Source organism: Aristolochia californica, unplaced genomic scaffold (assembly GCF_029961685.1).
Source record: "Aristolochia californica isolate CCGP_79_NKW_82.1479 unplaced genomic scaffold, dmAriCali1.0.hap1 SCAF_12, whole genome shotgun sequence".
Classification (NCBI taxonomy): domain Eukaryota; kingdom Viridiplantae; phylum Streptophyta; class Magnoliopsida; order Piperales; family Aristolochiaceae; genus Aristolochia; species Aristolochia californica.
Window position 1 is genome coordinate 17,738,015 of NW_027181793.1, and position 22,395 is coordinate 17,760,409.

General features: G+C 35.9%; 2 protein-coding genes across 4 annotated transcripts in view; one reads left to right on the plus strand and one right to left on the minus strand.

The window, feature by feature from the left end:
* Positions 1 to 97: 97 nt before the first annotated feature.
* LOC137946321 (PLASTID TRANSCRIPTIONALLY ACTIVE protein 6, chloroplastic) lies at positions 98 to 7,753 on the plus strand. Its single transcript, XM_068792563.1, has 6 exons — positions 98 to 786; positions 877 to 945; positions 1,015 to 1,119; positions 6,912 to 7,031; positions 7,263 to 7,352; positions 7,511 to 7,753. Exons 1-6 carry the CDS (start codon positions 289 to 291, stop codon positions 7,625 to 7,627), a joined length of 999 nt encoding a protein of 332 aa, XP_068648664.1. The 5' UTR covers positions 98 to 288; the 3' UTR covers positions 7,628 to 7,753.
* Positions 7,754 to 12,828: 5,075 nt separating this feature from the next.
* LOC137945728 (uncharacterized) overlaps positions 12,829 to 22,395 on the minus strand; it is a 43,819-nt gene continuing 34,252 nt past the window's right edge. For 2 of the 3 annotated variants that reach the window (XM_068791724.1, XM_068791722.1), the window contains 7 exons: positions 18,335 to 18,410; positions 18,060 to 18,159; positions 16,922 to 16,991; positions 16,505 to 16,578; positions 14,857 to 14,966; positions 14,419 to 14,667; positions 12,829 to 13,566 (listed from right to left, as the gene is read on the minus strand). In XM_068791724.1, the coding sequence (XP_068647825.1) occupies positions 13,214 to 13,566; positions 14,419 to 14,667; positions 14,857 to 14,966; positions 16,505 to 16,578; positions 16,922 to 16,991; positions 18,060 to 18,159; positions 18,335 to 18,410 (1,032 nt within the window). In that variant the 3' untranslated portion in view covers positions 12,829 to 13,213. The remainder of the gene's footprint in view (positions 13,567 to 14,418; positions 14,668 to 14,856; positions 14,967 to 16,504; positions 16,579 to 16,921; positions 16,992 to 18,059; positions 18,160 to 18,334; positions 18,411 to 22,395) is intronic. The other variant, XM_068791723.1, reaches the window with a different exon arrangement.

The window sequence follows — 22,395 nt, forward strand, 5'->3', positions numbered from 1 at the left end:
TTAGTGCAATCTGAGAGATATCCGTCTTTTCGAGAGACTGGGCGGGGTTTGGTCGGTTTTCGAGAAACCCGAATTTGACCTCGATTACTAACCTTAAAACCTGAGTTTAATTTTTTTTAAAAAAAAATCTAAATTGTTAAACTCGATTCTGACCCAATCACAGCTGAATTGTCTTTGAAACACTATTCCTATCCAGTTCCGGTGAACCTGAATTGTCTTTTATAAAGTTCGATTCTCCAGTACAAGCAGGTCGACTTCGGTTTGCTAAAACAAAATATCAAACAGGAAATGAGCGCTCAGCTGTTTCTTACATCTTCATTCCTCATTTCCCCTCCCACTCCCACTTCCTCCCACTTTCCAAAATTTTCGTGCAATTTCCAGCCCATTAATCTCAAACATGGACAAAGCTATGCTTTGTCCTTGACTCCGAAACCTCGGAAGAAGAGCTTTACTACACGAGCCGACGACGGCGATGTGGAATCCGGATCCGCGGACGACTACGACATGGAAGAAGAAGTGGAAGAAGTGGACAACAAGAAAGATTACGACGTAGAGTACGACCGACTCCTTGTGGCTTCTTTGATGCCGTCCGCAAGTGCGGAGGTGGGGGATGACATTGAAATGGTGCAGAGCAAGAGTTTCGTTTCGACTCAAGGATGGGACCCAGAAATGGTGGTGGACTACAGGATTGACGAGGAAGAGTTTCACAAGATTAGCTTGATGGACTGTGATTTCTTCATAAGGAAGCCGCCTGATCCGGATAATGGTGTTTATGATTTCAGAGAGGTTAGGTTCCATCCTCTTTGGTTTTTCTTTCTTTTTTGAAGAATTCTCTCTCCATGTTTTGACGATGTGAGTTTTGATTTTGTCCATCAGATGTATGTTACTCCACCTGATACAGATGTTTATTCAATCCCTAAAGTGCTCGCACCGATGCCTCAGAAGGTATTTGCAAGTTTTTTACTGGAAAATGTAGATTTGTATTCATTAACAAGTTATCCATTCATCTTACAGTATATTCGTTGTTCAAAAAGTGACTATGGGTGCTATAATGTAACTGAGCCTCCTATTGATGCACCTCGGGATCCATTGTACAAATCAAGCAAGGATATCCTTAAGGTATGCAGGTTTAGATTATTTTGGTTCGTTATTATACTTTTTTTTTTTTTCTTGTCATGTTCATTTCTCATATGAAGGTAGACTCTATATATACTTTAGTCGATTAGTTATCGATTTTAGGAGCTGTTACCCCTTTTAAAATTAGTTAGAGACCTGGCTTCAAGAATATTAGTTCAGGGTATGATTTGGAGAGGTGCTTTACTCAGTTCTATCTTGACCAGTTCTTTATTATACTTTTTTTATTTCCTTGTCATGTTAATTTCTAATATGTAGGTAGCCTCTAGATATACTTTAGTTGATTAGTTTTCGATTTTAGGAGTTGTTGCCGCTTCTAATATTAGTTAGAGACCTGGCTTCAGAAATATTAGTTCAGGGTATGATTGGGAGAGGTGCTTTACTCAGTTCTATCTTGATCTACTTTTTTTTATTTTCTTGTCATGTTCATTTCTAATATGTAGGTAGACTCTAGATATACTTTAGTCGATTTTAGTTTTCAAATTTAGGAGCTGTTGCCGCTTTTAAGATTAGTTAGTAACCTGTATTCAAGAATACTAGTTCAGGGTATGATTTGGAGAGGTGCTTTACTCAGTTCTATCTTGACCAGTTCTTTATTATACTTTTTTTATTTCCTTGTCATGTTCATTTCTAATATGTAGGTAGACTCTAGATATACTTTAGTCGATTAGTTTTCGATTTTAGGAGCTGTTGCCGCTTTTAAGATTAGTTAATAACCTGGCTTCAAGAATATTAGTTCAGGGTATGATTTGGAGAGGTGCTTCACTCAGTTCTATCTTGACCAGTTCTTTATTATACTTTTTTTATTTCCTTGTCATGTTCATTTCTAATATGTAGGTAGACTTTAGATATACTTTAGTCGATTAGTTTTCGATTTTAGGAACTGTGGCCGCTTTTAAGATTAGTTAATAATGTGGCTTCAAGAATATTAGTTCAGGGTATGATTTGGAGAGGTGCTTCACTCAGTTCTATCTTGACCAGTTCTTTATTATACTTTTTTTATTTCCTAGTCATGTTCATTTCTAATATGTAGGTAGACTCTAGATATACTTTAGTCGATTAGTTTTCGATTTTAGGAGTTGTTGCCGCTTTTAAGATTAGTTAATAACCTGTATTCAAGAATACTAGTTCAGGGTATGATTTGGAGAGGTGCTTTACTCAGTTCTATCTTGACCAGTTCTTTATTATACTTTTTTTATTTCCTTGTCATGTTCATTTCTAATATGTAGGTAGACTCTAGATATACTTTAGTCAATTAGTTTTCGATTTTAGGAGCTGTTGCCGCTTTTAAGATTAGTTAATAACCTGGCTTCAAGAATATTAGTTCAGGGTATGATTTGGAGAGGTGCTTCACTCAGTTCTATCTTGACCAGTTCTTTCTTATACTTTTTTTATTTCCTTGTCATGTTCATTTCTAATATGAAGGTAGACTCCAGATATACTTTAGTTGATTAGTTTTCGATTTTAGGAGCTGTTGCCGCTTTTAATTTTAGTTAGAGACCTGGCTTCAAGAATATTAGTTCAGGGTATAATTTGGAGAGGTGCTTCACTCAGTTCTATCTTGATCTACTTTTTTTATTTCCTTGTCATGTTCATTTCTAATATGTAGGTAGACTCTAGATATACTGTAGTCGATTTTAGTTTTCGAATTTAGGAGCTGTTGCCACTTTTAAGATTAGTTAATAACCTGGCTTCAAGAATATTAGTTCAGGGTATGATTTGGAGAGGTGCTTCACTCAGTTCTATCTTGACCAGTTCTTTATTCTACTATGTTATTCCCTTGTCATGTTCATTTCTAATATGTGGGTAGACTCTAGATATACTTTAGTTGATTAGTTTTTGATTTTAGGAGCTGTGGCTGCGTTTAATATTAGTTAGAGACCTGGCTTCAGGAATATTAGTTCAGGGTATGATTGGGAGAGGTGTTCTATCTTGACCTATTTTTTTTATTTCCTTGTCATGTTCATTTTTAATATGTAGGTAGACTCTAGATATACTTTAGTCGATTTTAGTTTTCGAATTTAGGAGCTGTTGCCGCTTTTAAGATTAGTTAATAACCTGGCTTCAAGAATATTAGTTCAGGGTATGATTTTGAGAGTTGCTTCACTAAGTTCTATCTTGACCAGTTCTTTATTATACTTCTTTTATTTCCTTGTCATGTTCATTTCTAATATGTAGGTAGACTCTAGATATACTTTAGTCGATTTTAGTTTTCGAATTTAGGAGCTGTTGCCGCTTTTAAGATTAGTTAATAACCTGGCTTCAAGAATATTAGTTCAGGGTATGATTTTGAGAGGTGCTTCACTCAGTTCTATCTTGACCAGTTCTTTATTATACTTCTTTTATTTCCTTGTCATGTTCATTTCTAATATGTAGGTAGACTCTAGATATACTTTAGTCGATTAGTTTTCGATTTTAGGAGCTGTGGCCGCTTTTAAGATTAGTTAATAACATGGCTTCAAGAATATTAGTTCAGGGTATGATTTGGAGAGGTGCTTCACTCAGTTCTATCTTGACCAGTTATTTATTATACTTTTTTTATTTCCTTGTCATGTTCATTTCTAATATGAAGGTATACTCTAGATATACTTTAGTCAATTAGTTTTCGATTTTAGGAGCTGTTGCCGCTTTTAAGATTAGTTAGTAACCTGTATTCAAGAATACTAGTTCAGGGTATGATTTGGAGAGGTGCTTTACTCAGTTCTATCTTGACCTATACTTTTTTTATTTCTTTGTCATGTTCATTTCTAATATGTAGGTAGACTCTAGATATACTGTAGTTGATTTTAGTTTTCGAATTTAGGAGCTGTTGCCACTTTTAAGATTAGTTAATAACCTGGCTTCAAGAATATTAGTTCAGGGTATGATTTGGAGAGGTGCTTCACTCAGTTCTATCTTGACCAGTTCTTTATTCTACTTTTTTTATTTCCTTGTCATGTTCATTTCTAATATGTAGGTAGACTCTAGATATACTTTAGTTGATTAGTTTTTGATTTTAGGAGCTGTGGCTGCGTTTAATATTAGTTAGAGACCTGGCTTCAGGAATATTAGTTCAGGGTATGATTGGGAGAGGTGTTCTATCTTGACCTATTTTTTTTATTTCCTTGTCATGTTCATTTCTAATATGTAGGTAGACTCTAGATATACTTTAGTCGATTTTAGTTTTCGAATTTAGGAGTTGTTACCGCTTTTAAGATTAGTTAATAACCTGGCTTCAAGAATATTAGTTCAGGGTATGATTTGGAGAGGTGCTTCACTCAGTTCTATCTTGACCAGTTCTTTATTATTCTTCTTTTATTTCCTTGTCATGTTCATTTCTAATATGTAGGTAGACTCTAGATATACTTTAGTCGATTTTAGTTTTCGAATTTAGGAGCTGTTACCGCTTTTAAGATTAGTTAATAACCTGGCTTCAAGAATATTAGTTCAGGGTATGATTTGGAGAGGTGCTTCACTCAGTTCTATCTTGACCAGTTCTTTATTATACTTCTTTTATTTCCTTGTCATGTTCATTTCTAATATGTAGGTAGACTCTAGATATACTTTAGTCGATTAGTTTTCGATTTTAGGAGCTGTGGCCGCTTTTAAGATTAGTTAATAACGTGGCTTCAAGAATATTAGTTCAGGGTTTGGAGAGGTGCTTCACTCAGTTCTATCTTGACCAGTTCTTTATTATACTTTTTTTATTTCCTTGTCATGTTCATTTCTAATATGAAGGTATACTCTAGATATACTTTAGTCAATTAGTTTTCGATTTTAGGAGCTGTTGCCGCTTTTAAGATTAGTTAGTAACCTGTATTCAAGAATACTAGTTCAGGGTATGATTTGGAGAGGTGCTTTACTCAGTTCTATCTTGACCTATGCTTTTTTTATTTCCTTGTCATGTTCATTTCTAATATGTAGGTAGACTCTAGATATACTTTAGTCGCTTAGTTTTCGATTTTAGGAGCTGTTGCCTCTTTTAAGATTAGTTAATAACCTGGCTTCAAGAATATTAGTTCAGGGTATGATTTGGAGAGGTGCTTCACTCAGTTCTATCTTGACCAGTTCTTTATTCTACTTTTTTTATTTCCTTGTCATGTTCATTTCTAATATGTAGGTAGACTCTAGATATACTTTAGTTGATTAGTTTTTGAGTTTAGGAGCTGTGGCTGCGTTTAATATTAGTTAGAGACCTGGCTTCAGGAATATTAGTTCAGGGTATGATTGGGAGAGGTGTTCTATCTTGACCTATTTTTTTTATTTCCTTGTCATGTTCATTTCTAATATGTAGGTAGACTCTAGATATACTTTAGTCGATTTTAGTTTTCGAATTTAGGAGCTGTTACCGCTTTTAAGATTAGTTAATAACCTGGCTTCAAGAATATTAGTTCAGGGTATGATTTGGAGAGGTGCTTCACTCAGTTCTATCTTGACCAGTTCTTTATTATTCTTCTTTTATTTCCTTGTCATGTTCATTTCTAATATGTAGGTAGACTCTAGATATACTTTAGTCGATTTTAGTTTTCGAATTTAGGAGCTGTTGCCGCTTTTAAGATTAGTTAATAACCTGGCTTCAAGAATATTAGTTCAGGGTATGATTTGGAGAGGTGCTTCACTCCGTTCTATCTTGACCAGTTCTTTATTATACTTCTTTTATTTCCTTGTCATGTTCATTTCTAATATGTAGGTAGACTCTAGATATACTTTAGTCGATTAGTTTTCGATTTTAGGAGCTGTGGCCGCTTTTAAGATTAGTTAATAACGTGGCTTCAAGAATATTAGTTCAGGGTTTGGAGAGGTGCTTCACTCAGTTCTATCTTGACCAGTTCTTTATTATACTTTTTTAATTTCCTTGTCATGTTCATTTCTAATATGAAGGTATACTCTAGATATACTTTAGTCAATTAGTTTTCGATTTTAGGAGCTGTTGCCGCTTTTAAGATTAGTTAGTAACCTGTATTCAAGAATACTAGTTCAGGGTATGATTTGGAGAGGTGCTTTACTCAGTTCTATCTTGACCTATACTTTTTTTATTTCCTTGTCATGTTCATTTCTAATATGTAGGTAGACTCTAGATATACTTTAGTCGCTTAGTTTTCGATTTTAGGAGCTGTTGCCTCTTTTAAGATTAGTTAATAACCTGGCTTCAAGAATATTAGTTCAGGGTATGATTTGGAGAGGTGCTTCACTCAGTTCTATCTTGACCAGTTCTTTCTCATACTTTTTTTATTTCCTTGTCATGTTCATTTCTAATATGAAGGTAGACTCAAGATATACTTTAGTTGATTAGTTTTCGATTTTAGGAGCTGTTGCCGCTTTTAAGATTAGTTAGTAACCTGGCTTCAAGAATATTAGTTCAGGGTATGATTGGGAGAAGTGCTTTACTCAGTTCTATCTTGACCAGTTCTTGGTTATGCCATGTTAGCAATGAACTGCTGATGGACACTAGGAAGCTAGCCTCTTGGAATAGACTATAGATATTGAATCCTTTTTATTGTTGTGATCAGATACAGTGCTTTGATCTTACTGTAACTGTGCAGTTGAAGAAAAAGTAGAGCTAGGATAATCCAACCTGAGGTAACTTTAAAATGGTTGAGAAACTTATTGTTTTCCTTTTGTTTTCTTATCTGCTGCTTGCAAAATCCTAGGGGTTATGCATTTAATGAGAATAAATGACATCTTAATGCAGGCTTGGGGTGCTAACTGGTGGAAGTAAAGGCTTGAAATGTAACTGTTGTGCATATCTTTGTTATTGTGTGATTCATTATTTTATTTTTTTCATATTCATGGATCAGGTATTCTTGACCAAGCACTACAGGAATAGAAGAATAAACGACCCAGAGTTCGTTCTTGATTTTGAAGAGATTTATGTAATTGATTCGAAGACAAAGTCCATAACCAGAGGAAAAGTTTTGGTGAGATGTCCTGTTGAACTTTTCTTTTCTGTTTCATGATAAAATGTATTAACCAATCCACTTGTTCCTGTGTGAGTTACCTGGATTGATCGGCCTTCTCTCTGCTCAGTTTTATGTATTCATTTTTTAGGAATATTTTCATCGATGTTGCTTCCAGTCCTCTTCAAAAAAAAGATCTATGTAGTATTTTGGATTATTTTGGATTGTGTGTACTATTCTCTCCTTTAACAGGTTACCATTCCTGAAGGGAGAAATAGGGACAGAAGGAAAGACCTTCTGATCATACGTGACAAAGGGAACTCTTTCAAGATAATTCCTATAGTAAGAACTCAAACTTCACCTAAATCAGAATTCAGGTTTCATACTTTTTACAAGAAAATATGAATTTGAGGGTTTTTTTTGTCAGAATACAAAACATTTGACATTAGAAATTTGCATTCATTCAACTGCTCACTGCTTCGGAATGTTGATGGTTCCAGAGTGAAAGGGACGATCCAACAACTGTAATAGAGAGGGAAGAATGGGTCCAAACAAGAATGGATATGGAGAAACACCTGAGGAAGCTCAGAGATTTCAATGTCTCAAATTGGTTCTAGTACTTCTTCATTGCTCGGTTTCCTTCATCCGGAGAATTTAAGTCTAAAGGGAGCTGATAGTCATCAAATGTTAATGTACACAGCATGAATTGCATAAAGTCTGGTATTTGTGCTGATAATGGAAACCTTTTCTTAACCTCTCTCTCTCTCTCTCTCTTTCTCTCTCTCTCTCTCTCTCTCTCGTGTTTGAACCTATGCAAGTTTGAACTTGGCTTGACCTTGAAGAATTCGAGTTTGAGCTCGAGCTTAGCGCTTTAAATTGAACTTGAGAACAGACTCAAGAATTTTAAATGAATTCAAGGTTGAGCCTGACCTCAACCTACATTTAAAATTGTACATAATTATAAATAGTGTTTATATAATTAAATCTACCCAAATTACATTCAAGTATTTGATATTATATACACCCTTGTATATATATATATATATATATATATATATATATATAATATACAACATTCAAAGATATATACACCCTTATACATGTATATCATATACAACATTCAAAAGAAACAATAGACTATGGAATTGTTACACTTACATTAAGAGACTTCAACAAGCTTTTTACCTTGTTTCATAATAAACCCAAGGATACAACAATATAAATAAAATTAGGATATAATAGAAAAGCTCTCTATTAGGTCAATCACTATGTTGATACTTAATCCCTCACAAACTTGCTAATAAGAAACAAAGAGTATATGAAAACATTATATAGTAAAGGAAATATGTCAAGACTATTAATAACAAATAAATGTTTTAAAGTTAAATTTGATTCTATATATAATAATTGAACATACAATACCATTTTAAATAGTAGTATCAAACTTAGTTTGGATCACTCAAACAAAAACTCTGAACCGAGTATTAAGCTCAAACATTTGTATTTCTATTGTTTAAAATCCCAATATTGAACTGGTTTTGAGAATGGAAACTCATTACTAAAAAATCAAAAAGCAAGAAAAAGTTCAAGCACCTTCTCTTCTTGATAGAAAACCCCTTGCCTCAAGTCTATCCTACTTCAAACACATGAACAATGTCTCCACCTATGACATATATAAAACAATAAAATTACTATTGTTTGATGAAAAAATCATCTTCCACTACTAATTGTTTCATGTAGTTGGAAACATTAAAATACCAAGATGAGAAAAAGTTTAAAATCATGTAAAAGGACAACACTATCTCCACAGGCTTCTCCTCAACTTGCAATCATCAAATTAAAAGTTATTAAATAAAAATAGAATATTTACAAGAAAAATGCAAGAATGAACAATTATCCAATACTAGTTCACCTTTTGATTTTTATTGACACCATCAAGAACCCAAATCCAACTATTGCCACAAATCAAAGCTTGAATTATATTTTGTGCCAAGGAAGAACAATATGGGTTTTCACTCTACCACCGATACTAAAGGTAGACTATGAGGCTATTGTAGATATGGGACTTGTAAGAATCTCTATTGTCATCTTAGGTAACATCTGATATTTATTCACTTTCCACCATTCTAAAGAAAATAGCAAGGATATGACATTATCAAAATTAGGAGTGACTATGGAGGAGAATTTAAAAATTTATATTTAGGGGAATATTGTGTAAAGCAATGTATAGACCATACATTTTCAACTCCTCAAACTTCTCAACAAAACGGTGTTGTTGAGAGAAGAACTAGGACCTTGATTGGGATGGTAAGAGCTATGCTACATGCATACAAATTGCCCCATAGATTTTAGATCAAAGCCATAAAGACTACTTCCTATATCATAAATGGAGTAAGCATAAGGCCCCTTCTCAACAAGACTCTTTATGAGTTATATATAGCTATCCAACATAACTTATTTTTCAACGTTTGGATGGAAAGTGTTTGTATTAAAAGAACCAAAGGAAGAATTAAGGAAGTTTGACTCTAGGGCTGATATAGGAATTTTCTTAAGTTATTCATCTCATTGAAAGACGTATAGAATCTACGACAAGACATCTATGAGAGTTGAGGAGTCTATGCACGTTGAGCTTGCAGAATTTGATTTGCCAAATCCAACTCCAATTTCTGTTGATGAAGAGGGAAAACCCTTCGATTCATCCCGGGGATCTCAACCTTAAAATTAAAATCTTGAAGAGAACCCAAATGACCTGAATAACCAAGATGAACCACTTATGGAGCCAAAGAACTATAGGTTCATTAATGATCACCCCCTAGAACAAATCATTGGTGACCCTCAAGGCAAAATTTCAACTAGAAGAACAACTCATGAACACATGGCGAATCGCACCTTCATTCCTCAAATAGAGCCCAAATGCTTTGTCGAAGCCGAGAAAGATAATTTTTGGATTTGGCAATGCAAGAAGAGCTAAACCAATTTGAAAGAAACAAAGTTTAGATTATAGTGCCTAGACCCCAAAATCATCAAGTCGTAGGAACTAAATGGGTCTTTAGAAACAAAGCTAATGAGGGAAATCAAATAGTTAAAACAATGTTAGGTTAGTTGCCAAATGATATTATGAAGAAACCTATGCACCCGTGACAAGACAAGAGGCAATTAGAATTCTATTAGCCTATGTTTGTCACATGAAATTTGAATTGTACCAATGGTTGTCAATAATGCATTTCTAAATGGGTAAATTCAAGAAGAAGCATATATAAAACAACCTGAAGGATTTGAAGACATGAGCAAGCTTGACCATGTATAAAAATTACATGAAGTAATAAATGGTTTAAAGCAAGCTCCTAGAGTAGTATGAAAGATTAAGCGAATTTTTTGTAGCAAAATGACGAGCTCCGACAAGGTTAGCTCAAGATACACTTGACCCTTTAGGTGATTCTCAGCCATCTTGTGACTCCTATTGAGTGTTGACTTCGTGCATATTTTGATGATAACAAAACTCAATCGCTCTAAGAAATTGAAAATGAGCATTTCATATGCATATCCTTCAAGAAACACAAAAACCAAGGTCCACAAAAAAAAATATTCAAATCAAGATTGCAAGCTTCAATTGTATGTCGAGCAATCTTGAATAAGCACCCACAAGAAAACAAATGAATAACAGAAGATTAGAGTCCAAGTTAGAAAATTTCAACACTCTATAAATGTAAAGAGAACAACCCCAAGATTTCAAATTGAGGTACAACTTGAAATTTTTGGAGCCTTAGGTCATTTGCATCTTCAACATGTTTCATGCATGCATATCCATCTATAAAACATGTTAGAATTAATTAGGCACTTCTCTCATGCTTTGAATGTCAATTTTGAAAACTGGTATTGGATTGATCAATCAATACCTATCAATGATCAATTAACCATCATGTGCACTGTTAAGAATTATTTAAGAATTAAAAAGCATGATCGATCAATCCCTAAACGATTTATCGGTCAACCAAAACTGCACCAGATTGTGCTATAAAACATGATTGATCGTCCACTGTTGGACTAGTCGATCATACTTGTTCAGGCATACGAAAATTGACCGATCAATCAAGCAAAACAATGCCATTTGTGGACATAAAGCATGATCGATCAACCTCCTTACATTGATCGATCATCCTTGTAGTACACAACCAAAAATTACACTTTTGGAACAACTTAGTTTTTTCAGCTCATAGTCAAATACTGATTGATCAATAAGCCATTTCTGACAAAAAAATGTAGTCATTATGCACAATTAATCGATCGATCACTTTACATTGATTGATCATTGTCAGGTCAACTTTTTGCAAACAGGTAAAAAATGGCTAGTTTGGCATGGGGAACCTATAAATACCCCCACCAAATGTTTACTTGAGAAGTTAATGAAAATTTATTGGAAATTCTATTCAATTTTTAGTCATTTATTTTGAAATTCCATATTGAATTCATTTTTTAGAGAGAAAATGTTGTTTTTGCATAACTCCACAAATCTTCTCAATTTTACTCATTGGATTGATCCTAGACAAGTTCCAAATCATTTCAAAGTGTGCATGAAAGTTAGAGGCTTGGATATTTCAAAGGAGAAGGTTGTCTCTCAAATCTTCAAAAGGGTGTAAGTTTTTTATTTTGTTGTAATCTTTTAATTTTATTTGATAAGTTCATCTAGAACCTTGAATCTAAATAGAAGAGCTTGCTAGAGCCAGAATCTAGCTCAATCTCAAGGGAGATTGCTTGTAATCGTGTATTTGAGCAAACATGTGACTTGAAGGAGAGTCATAATCTATTTCTTGTAAAATTCCAAGCTATTAGAGCTTGTACTAGTGGGACTTTCCAAACACAGGATTTTGGGTGGTAAATACCAATAGGAGAACATTGATAACACAAATTTGGTATTCATGGTGGTATGTGAATTATTTGTTTACTTCTTGTATACCTTACTTTAAAATTTGAAAACCTCAATTTGACTCCCATCTAGTGAAGCCACCTGGGCCAAATTGATTTTTCTCTTACAGATATCAATGTAAACTTTACTAGGCTCTACAATACCTTTGGAGATAAAAAAATCTTGAAATACTTACCCCTCTGTAGCCTAGTTCGGAAATGCTCTCTCCAATTTGGCATTTCCTCACAAATATCCGAATCTTTTAATGGAGTGTTCTTCTTTCCCAACATTTTGTTCTCACCATATTGAAAATTTCGGATTTGGAGTAGAAGTGCCTTTGGATGAAGAAATTTGGGTTTTGAGGGTTGGAAACCAACAAAATCAAGCCAAATCAAAGGGGGAAAGTGCTTGGAAAGTAAAGATGTTTAGGGCAATGGAAGTGAAAGAGTTTGAAATGGGAAAATTAAATGAAACAATTATTTAAAACTCTTCAACTTCTCATTTGGCACCATAAATGATCGATGCATCTCCAAATTCGTGCAAAGAACACCCCATTTTTAGCATAGGTCATTTCTTTTCATTTTAGCTTGATTTTCCCTTAAAACAAAGGCTTACTAATATATTTTTCACCCAGAGTAAGCTAGGTCGTATACCAAAGCTTTAATATTGAATCCGAACCCGATATAGCAACGTAGCACTGTAAAAATCTTTGTCAACTTCGTTGTACACCTTTGCCTCCTGGATTTGTTCATTTTCAGCTCACGTCATGTCCTGATTACTTCACTTATGAGTTTGCTTAGGGAGGGGGGACAGTGAATACAATATACATTGAATCAAACATATAGAAAATGGATCTGCGAGGTATGAAGTCTGAACTTTAAAGAAAAAAGGATTCAAAACTAATTGCTTCCCAACTTTAAAATTAGCATATAAATGTGTTGCAATACACAAAAAACCTACCAGCTATCATCTAATAGCAGCTGAAATTGAGGTAAAAAACATTTCACAAGATTATGACTCAAAAGTAAAGTTACCAGCTATCATCTAATATCATCTATCAACTGTCACTCTCTATAGCTCGACACAAAAAGACTCCTGTATATAGTTATATAACAACTTCACAGCCACACAGAAACACTTTTCAGGATTAAAGTTTAGACCCCTAAATGCAAATATTACGAAAGATATCTCAAAAGAATAATGATACAAACAAACAACGAATGCAACACAATGTACTGACTTTAGTCTACTCCGCCCTTTCCCTCTCTACTCTCTTTTCCTCTTTCCTATTGTTTGAAACTTACAAAACCCCAGAGGATGTTGTCCGATTTATTCTTTGAGCACCTGACTTTGCAGGGGCGGGTTTTGTACCTCGGCCTCTCCCAAGAGACAAGGGTTTAACTTTTGATGTAGGCAGAGGAGCAGCTATTGCAGCCCATGGATCGTCATTATTGTTTGCACTGGACCTCACATTTAATGGTTTGGATGCTGACTTCGGCACTGGAGCAGCAATAGAACCCCACAAATCATCTCCTTGTGCTGTTGATGAAGTAGAAGTTTTAGCAGTCTGTGGTCGTGATAGACTTTTAGGAACAGGGGCTTCAATTGCATCCCAAAGATCATCTCCTTTCGAGGGCTTTGGTAAATTTGACACTGCAAAATCAGCATTAAATGAGACACTAAAAGAATTATTAACAACCTCAAAGAGTCATCTTGGTCTCCAATTACCCAAAGTTGGATTAATAAGAAGAATCGATCCATTTAAAAGAAAGAAGAGACTGTCAACACCTCTTTCAAGGAGGGATTTTTTTTTTTTATGTCATCGATAACTCCAACACCCTTGAGATTTGCCAAAGATGACACACTATGAAAACCCTTAGTGTAGCCATTGGGTCAGAGCCCAATCCACAAAGCTATATCTACTGCTGTAGATTAGGATACACTCTCATAATCATAATCAGATGTTCTAATACTGACAAGGAAGCTGTGTGAATCCTCCATTCTGCCATATCATTCGCTAACCTCACTGCTAGATCAGCCTTCTGCAAGGCCTAACTAATTAGTTGTCCCAATGATATATCCCAAACTCAAACTATTCTTACCCCTAGACCAAGATATACCAGACTCAATATTTTCTCATAGATCATCTTCGCAACATCTTGTTGTTAATGTCAGCTAATTTGGCTAGCTTTGTATTTTTTTTATTTTTATTTTTTGTGCGCTTGTTGCCCTTTTGTAATAAACATTTTCCCTCATTCGAAAAAAAATATTTATGCTGCACATCCACCTAAATGCTTTCACAAGAGTTAAGGATTAATGGAGGTCCTCATCCTTCTCCAGCCAGTTCAAATGCTAGTCAACTCACTCTTCACTTATTTGCTAAGACCAATCCTAGGGTCTATAATTTACTTTTTGATTTTTTTAAAAAGGAAGGTCCCAAATCATTACAATAACTGGCCCGTATAGGCAATACATTTAATCGTATTGTCTGAGAATGATGCTTACCTTGCTGCTTTGGTTGCACAACAAGCCGTTTCTGAGCAGCCCGAATGTTAGCAACAGCAGGTGATGGTTTGTGTTCTTCAAGTGGCTCTAGGTCATCCCATGCATCTTTATCATTTTCTTCTTCATGAATTCCATTCTCAATCTCTCCCCAACCATCTGTGGATGTTGGAGAAGAGGGAACAGGTTGATCAGCTGAACCCAGGGCAGAACTTGCCAGCACTGGTGCAATATTTGGTGCTGCATCAATGACTGCAATAATTGTCAAGAGAACCCCGGTTGGTTTTCAAAAAATGCAAATTTGACCATTACAATAAGCTAGAAATAAGATTTATATGATGTTCACATTAATTTGAAACTACAGCTCATTGTATAAATGACTATCAATCTTTGGAGCAGAAATAAAACCCTTAATGGTTGCTCTAGAGATGGAAAACATACCTGAGCTGGAAATGGGGGGCACTGAAACAAGTGTGGAGTTCATATTTTCAGAAGCAATTGTAGGATGTTCAGACACTTTCCCCTTGGATACTAAGGAGCTCATTGCCCAGCTGCATTTTTTTTTTTTTTATGACAGTTAAATCAAAACCCCCTTATTTCATAGTTAAGCAAATAAACTGCTAAATAAATATCCAAGTACAAAGATAACTGGACTTCATTAGTGAATGGTGAAAGAGTAGACATAAGAATATTTCCAATTATAATTAGCAACGGTACTTCTCCAGAACAAGTTAATTTCAAACACAATTTCCTGTATTTCCTGTCCATACGTGATATCTTTTAAAACTTCTGTGCTCTCCTCCCTTTGATCAGGAACTCTGTCCATATATGATCTTCTTTTAAAACTGCTGTGCTTTCTCCCGTTTGATCAGAAACTCAAAGCCATCCTCATTTATTTGTAAAGTGGTGAATCTAAGACCCTCCTTTTGGCTTTTTAAACAGTTTTAGTTCATTAAAGAAAGGGTTCAAACCCCAAGGGGAAGAGAATCCTCTAATACAAGGCCAGATCTAGAAACACCCAACTAATTACTAAATCATTATAAAGATGAATAATCTCCTCATAGTAATATCAAAGATGCTGAATGAAATGGAGGAGCATTTGCACCACAAAATAACAGTGGACGAATCACCTTCAATAATAAGAGGGATATTAAAATACTGAATATAAATCTGAACTCCCTTCAAAATAGCATGAACGCATTTGTCGAGACAATAGATCCCAACAATGCAAACTGAACAACACTAGCATGATCATGAATTAACTACACCCTCTTTTTGCCATCCAATCTTCATTCTTTGTGTTGATTATTATCTTGCTATATTACCTTTCTATTGCAACTTTGAGGCATTGCTGGCAGCAGTTCTATTGAATTACTATGGGGATTGCTAGTCTCAGAACGTAATCTCATCATCCTCAAGAGCTGTCAGAGCGCAGAAGATCCAAGCTCTTCAAGCCAAAGTTATCGTTATGTGACATTTCCAACAGCTCAGAACGCATTGACCAACAAAAAGACTCAAAATAAGTTTGGTCAACAACAGATTGAGTCACTCTTCAGGAGTTTGTTTGACTGCCTTTAAGTCCTTGGGTTCAACAATTGCAAAGACCCAAATCATGACAGAACACTTGAAAATGAACACCTAATTTTGGCACACCAAAGATGGGGGAATGTGGTAAATTTTCTTCATTTCATTACAATGATTGATTGAAGTGCCAAAATCCAATTTGATTCTTCCAGATTGTCACAACAAATGCATTATGATCTGTAAGATCAATACTAGAGAGGATTCCTTTCCAATCCTTCAGCAGTTCCATGTAACTTTTTTTTTTTACTACTACCACATATATTACTAAAAATACCTCAACTGCTAATGCTCTATCTATAGATAGATAGATAGAAATTGCTTATTTCAGAAATGAATGAAGTTTCAGTTGTGATTAATTTTCTATTGTATGACATCATTTTTTAAAAGTTAAATTACTCCAATTGACAAAATAGAAATAGTAAAATAGTTTCTATTAAGTCAATATAACTGGACAAAGGCACGTGCAAGAAGAATATTATTTTTTTAAGGAAGACAATTAACTTACCCAAGCAAACTTGCATTCCCAGGTAGGCCAGGCAATCCAGTACCTACACTTTCACCAGTCTCTCCTGTAGCAATCTACATCAAGCACAAGAAGCAAGCAGCTGTCTCAAAAGAAGATCGATTGATACTAAATGATAAATGGAAAATGTCAGAGCTTAATCAAGTGTAGCATCAAAGCAAGTGGAAAGCCCCCAGAAGAGTTACGCCAATCCATTCACAACCATAAAAGCATAGGTAAAAAGCCAAATCAACTTGCAAAATATGAGATTCCAATTCAGTAGTAGTTGCAAATGTGATAAACAATCAGGAACAACAAAGAGCTACCCTTTTGAAAAGGAAAACAATAACATATCAGTCAAGCAGTAGTCGATATCCACAGGATTCATGAAAGAACAACATTTTTGGAGTTGGGTACAACCTGTTCATGATACTGTCTTGCTATTGCCAAAAATTGGTCAATGGCTTCAAATGCTTTAGTTCTAACATCCCTGCCACACAATAATTAGGCACCTTAATACAGCCAACAGGTGTCAAAACATAATATAAAACCCATTTAAAATCACTTGAGTTTTCATAGAAGTGGACAACTGTACATCTCCATATGCAGGTCCAATATCTTCATGCATGCTCTGGCCTGCAAGCAATATGCAGATATGCCAGAAGAAGGGTAACAGGTTGAGCTTGCAAATGAAGTATGGTACAGAGAATGAAACATAATGAAAAATATTGTCAACTAAGCACTGGGAGGTTAAGTAGCACAAAGACTTCTTCAACTGCATTCATCAGCTGTTCTTTTTTCTTCGTCTCATCATGTTATGAAACATCTATGCAATAAAAAGAAACAGACACCAGTTTCCTACATTGCATGGAGTTATTTTTCTATCAAAGTGTGACTTATTTTGTAACACACTGAAGCTATAAGCTCCAGTTTGAGGGGCAGTGTCAACAGTTATTATAGATTGAGATATTTGGAGATATCTTATGGAATTTTGTTAAAGTCAAGGGTAGATTAGTTGCATAACTGTGTTCACTTAGAAGTAGTTTCATTTACAGGTAATTACATGTTGCAATACGTATAAAAGAGAGGGGTCTACAGTTTAGACCTATCTCCCTCATCTTTCGCAGCATATTAAATCTATATCCTGGTCTCTTTTCTCTCACTAATCTTCAATTTCACATATTATATATACCTTTTAACAAGAGTGATTCTGTGTCTTGGCTCTTTTTCATGCTATTTAAAAATAAATATGAAAACTAATAATTTTCAGTTCACTTCTTTCTCGTTTTTTCTGCTTCAAATTCATTATACTCCTGTATTCTTTCATTCCACTTCTCTTTCATTCATTCTGATACAAAATAGTCTTTAACCAGACGTGTAACAATTTATGACATCATATCAATTCAGATGGAAAGATATATGAAAGGCAGTATACATCGAATGACAAAATAAGAGCTAAGTAAGAGTCATCCAAATATCTATGAGAAATAATAACAACAATCACCCATCAGGAGGAGAAAAAAGAAAAAGAAAAGAATAGATAGCAGCAGCCATTTACCCATCTGGATCAACAGTAAGTACAACAATATTAGGCAAAACACGAGTGGCAATCTCGATCATGTCATAGTACAAACTGGTGCTGCATAAAGCCATAATTCCTGTCACAGTGAGAAATATGTCTATTAGAACTCGGAAAAGAAGTTTGTAGGTTTGATTGAGTTAAATTCCAGAGAGCCAACAGCAGGACAGAGAATCAAAAGACAAAAGCAAAACATGTTACTTTAATACTGTGGATAGGTTCAAAGTTATAAAAATGAAATAAGCAAGTCCTACCTGCAGCACGGGCTGGAGCAAAAGTATCACGTAATGCACGAACTGTAAATGCATTAATCAAAACTCTCTTCCTTGTCTGTGTTGTTGGTCCAAACATTGTTTGGGCAGGAGAAAAAAACTCAGTCCACATAAACTTTGAGGTCAAATATTTCACTAGCCAAGAACATCATGTGATCTAGAAACAACTGTGCAGAAAAACAGCTATCATGAAATGAAGATTACAATTACCATAATCATGTCAAATCCAATTTCAGAAACTTCATATTTCACTTCTTCGCACATCTTAAATTGCCAATGGCCAAGTGAATAGTTTAAGTCTTTGGTATCTAACATTTTATTCATAAACTACAGGATCAGACTGAGAAACCCCAGCACGGGCTAACTGGTCCACCATAAAATTAGCACTCCTAATGGTATGCAGCCAAGATATCTGATAACGGCTAGTGACGTCACAAATCTGATCAAAGAAATGCAATAAACATCAATGCAGATGTCCAACAAAGCAGAACCAACTAATGATCACGGCTGAATCACCCTCCAATGATACAGTTTAATCAAGAAAGAATACCATTATGCATCATCCAAGCTAGGCTTTTTTGAGTTAAGAGAGGCGCTACTTGTGTTATTTGATGTTTGATGTAAAAAGAAGAAAGTAGAAAAGAAGAATATAAGAAAGTTTGAATGGAGAGATGAGGGGCAATAGAAAAGAGCTTTGAGAAATGTCTGTGTCTGTGAGAGAGAGAGAGAGAGAGAGGACATGCACAGAGTGGCCAAAGTGACCAACCCTCCATTTTCCTTTTTTAGAATAATGAGAATTTCATAGAAAGAGGAAAGAGGAGAATACAAATTACAAGAAGGTCACTAACAAGAAGACCAATACAAAAGAAACATGAAAAAGAGAAACTTAAAACTGAAAAATAAAAAATTCATCCAGCATCAATCGGATATGTAAAACTCTCAGAAGGTCTTAAAGAAAAGCACCCATCCTAGAAAGAGCATCTGCCAAACCATTAGCCATTCTCATATTATGCGACCATTGCAACTGAAGACCTTCACATTAGCCAAACACTTAATCAAGCAAACTCCAAAATCTCAAAGGGAGCCTAAGCCCAAATGTGAACCACCCTACTACCACAGCTGGCTCACAACTACAAGAGGCATGGCGAAATGCTGTTTATAAATCCTCAATCCGAATATTAATATCTGAAGTTCTGCCTCTGTAGAACCATACTCACCAAAAGGAGTAGAATATACCCTAACAATCTGTCTCAAATAGTCTCTCAGTATACCTCCACCTCCTCCAAGGCTTGGATTCCCTCCATACTTACCATCAAAGTTTAGTTTAACCACCTGACTTGGGGGTGGCAAAGGGCATATTCTAACATTTGTAGGGTCAACAAAGGCAGCTCCTCATGCCAATGAGATCTAATAAAAAACTCACAAATTGCTGAAATGAAGGCAACCTACTATGCAAAATTAGGTATAGTAAATATACAATGACACCAGCAATAGAACGGGATCAATTCTCAAAGGACCTAGTATTTCTTGCCTCACACAAGACCCAAGCAGGTGCACAAAAAGCAGTCAACTGTAATTCTTTTTTATGTTTTGATAACAATCTCGCAGGTATTTATACTTATAAATTTGAAAAACAATAAAGAATATGCAAAAGCAAGCTAAATTTTTGCAGTACAATAGACAGTACAGCAAAGGGAAACGGGCAATGCAAAATATGTGACCAATTGAGTCATCAACGAGAAAAAAAAATTTGGACCTACTGTCTTGGACTACCTGACTTCTACGACACATCTGATCTGTAAAAGGGGAAAACTGAGAAGACATACAAAGAAACAGAGAGAGAAAGGAGAACATGAGAGAGAGGAAGAGTGCTCAGCCTCCAGAACTCATTCAGGGGTCTGGAATTCGAATGCTCCTTATTAATCCTTACTCAAGTCATAATGTGCCGGTTAAATTGCAATATTGAGAGGATTGAAGAAAGAGAAAAAGAGAAAATAAAAAGACAAAGAGAGGGAGAGAAGCAGCCTTTGTTGCTGCGTTGAATGAGTGCTAAAAAAATCGAACTCACCTCCTATATCTTTCACTCAAGTGACTTTAGTACAAAACTGACAATACTGCCCTTTTTTTAAATGATGCTGAGACAATACTGCCCCTTATTACAAAGAATACTAATAACTCCAAAAATACATGTCTAGCTTGCTGAAATCATATAAGACCCATATGAGAATGTCAAATGACCAAACTACCCCTGTATCAGTATTTTTACACTCCCATTCAAGCTGGAGAATAAATGTCAATTTTTTTTTTATGAATGGTACGTATATTGATTAAAAAAAAAGGAAAAGAGAAATACAATAAGAAAATTACAAACCTAGGTCCGGGGGCCCGACTCCACAACAATGTGGGAGAGAAATGCCCACCTTGGCCTGGGTGTCTGCCAATTGATTAGCCGAGTGTGGAATGTGATTCCATTTACAGCTTAAAGGGGAAAATATATTACATATTTCATTGAACATATCCCAATGACGCCATGGGGGCCTGACGTGGTTTGCACACCAATTGATGACCACTTTTTTTTTTTTTAAATGATGCTGATTTTTATTAAGGCAAAAGCTCAAGAGAGCATATTACAATGGAGGGAAACCTTCCCAAACAATGAGAGATTGCTAGGAAATTCGGAATTTTGCCAATTTATCAGCCAAAGAGTTGGCTGATCTAGGAATGAGATTCCTATTACAATGCGTAGAAGATACAATGTCAGCAATACTATCAGTGATGGGCCAGTGGTGCCAAGGGGGGAGGTTGTCCTTGGAACACCAACTAATAACCGTCTTCAAGTCGCCTTCAATTATTAACTTGCCATGGAGACGATCCCTGAAGATTTGGAGGCCAAACAACAAAGCACTAACTTCAGCAGTATTAGAATCAGCAATGCCCACCGGACTAGCATAAGAAATAATAGGGTCTCTATTGTGACCTCTAAACACACCACCTGCTCCTGTTGGACTAGGACATCCAATAGCACTACCATCAAAATTCAGTTTTATGCAGTCGCAAGGGGGAGGATCCCAGATAGCCATTCTTGGAGCTCTGCTGGGGTCAGACATGTGAGCGATCAAATTCCAATTTTCCCGAAGGGAAACCCCCGATAGAGTGGCAAAATCCTTCTTTGTATGAAGCCAGCTCGAGATGAGGCCGACGGCATGAGAAGTCATGTTGTCTGGGGTGCTAGCTTTGGAGTTGAATCTTCGGTTGTTCCGCTCGAGCCAAATGCACCATGGAACATGTGCAAGACAGGCCAAAAGAATTAACTTGCCCAGCCGAGAGAGGAGAATCCCTCGAACCATCTCAAGGTGCCAAAGAGGTCTTGATGTAGCCCCTGTTGGAGCCCGATTTTGTGAAAGATCTTAATCCAAACTTGCCACGAAAATCCACAGTGTAAGATGACATGCTGGACTGTCTCTTCGCACTCACCGCAAAGGGGACAAGAAAGATCAAGGGCAATGAAGCCTCTTCTATGAAGGTTGTCTGAAGTAAGAATCTGTTCTCTGATGGCTGACCACACCAAGAATTTGATTTTGTTTGGCGCTGAGAGTTTCCAAGCTAGATTCGCCTTGTGCTCATGAGTATTGTAGTCTTGCTTTCTGATATGAGAGTAAGACGAAGTGACAGTGAATCGGCCATTATTACAGGGCTTCCAAATCAGCTTATCAACTGAGTGCTCCCGGATAATAATACTGCTGAGTTTAGTAAGGAGAGAGAAAAAAGTCAACGATTCCTCATCATTTAATCCCCAACGGAACAAGAGACTCCACGAGTAATCACTCTATGAATCAGCCACAGAGCAAGAGAGGTCGCTTGCCACCCTATGCAGCCCCGGGAAGTTCTCCTAGAAGATCGGGGGCCACACCATTCGTCTGACCAGAAGAGAAGGGTCCTTCCATTGTCCATGTGAAACGAGGTAGCATCTCTGAATACTGGAAGGAGCTTGAAAACTGATTTCCATATTGGGGATAGGAGGTGAGCAGCGCCACCCTCTCTCC

What these genes read in the sequence shown, in the direction of transcription:
- LOC137946321 (XM_068792563.1), top strand. Translation starts at nt 289, where the DNA reads ATGAGCGCTCAGCTGTTTCTTACATCTTCATTCCTCATTTCCCCTCCC. An exon ending in GTGTTTATGATTTCAGAGAG is followed by an intron (nt 787 to 876) that starts GTTAGGTTCCAT and finishes TTTGTCCATCAG; the next exon opens with ATGTATGTTACTCCACCTGA. An exon ending in TCGCACCGATGCCTCAGAAG is followed by an intron (nt 946 to 1,014) that starts GTATTTGCAAGT and finishes TTCATCTTACAG; the next exon opens with TATATTCGTTGTTCAAAAAG.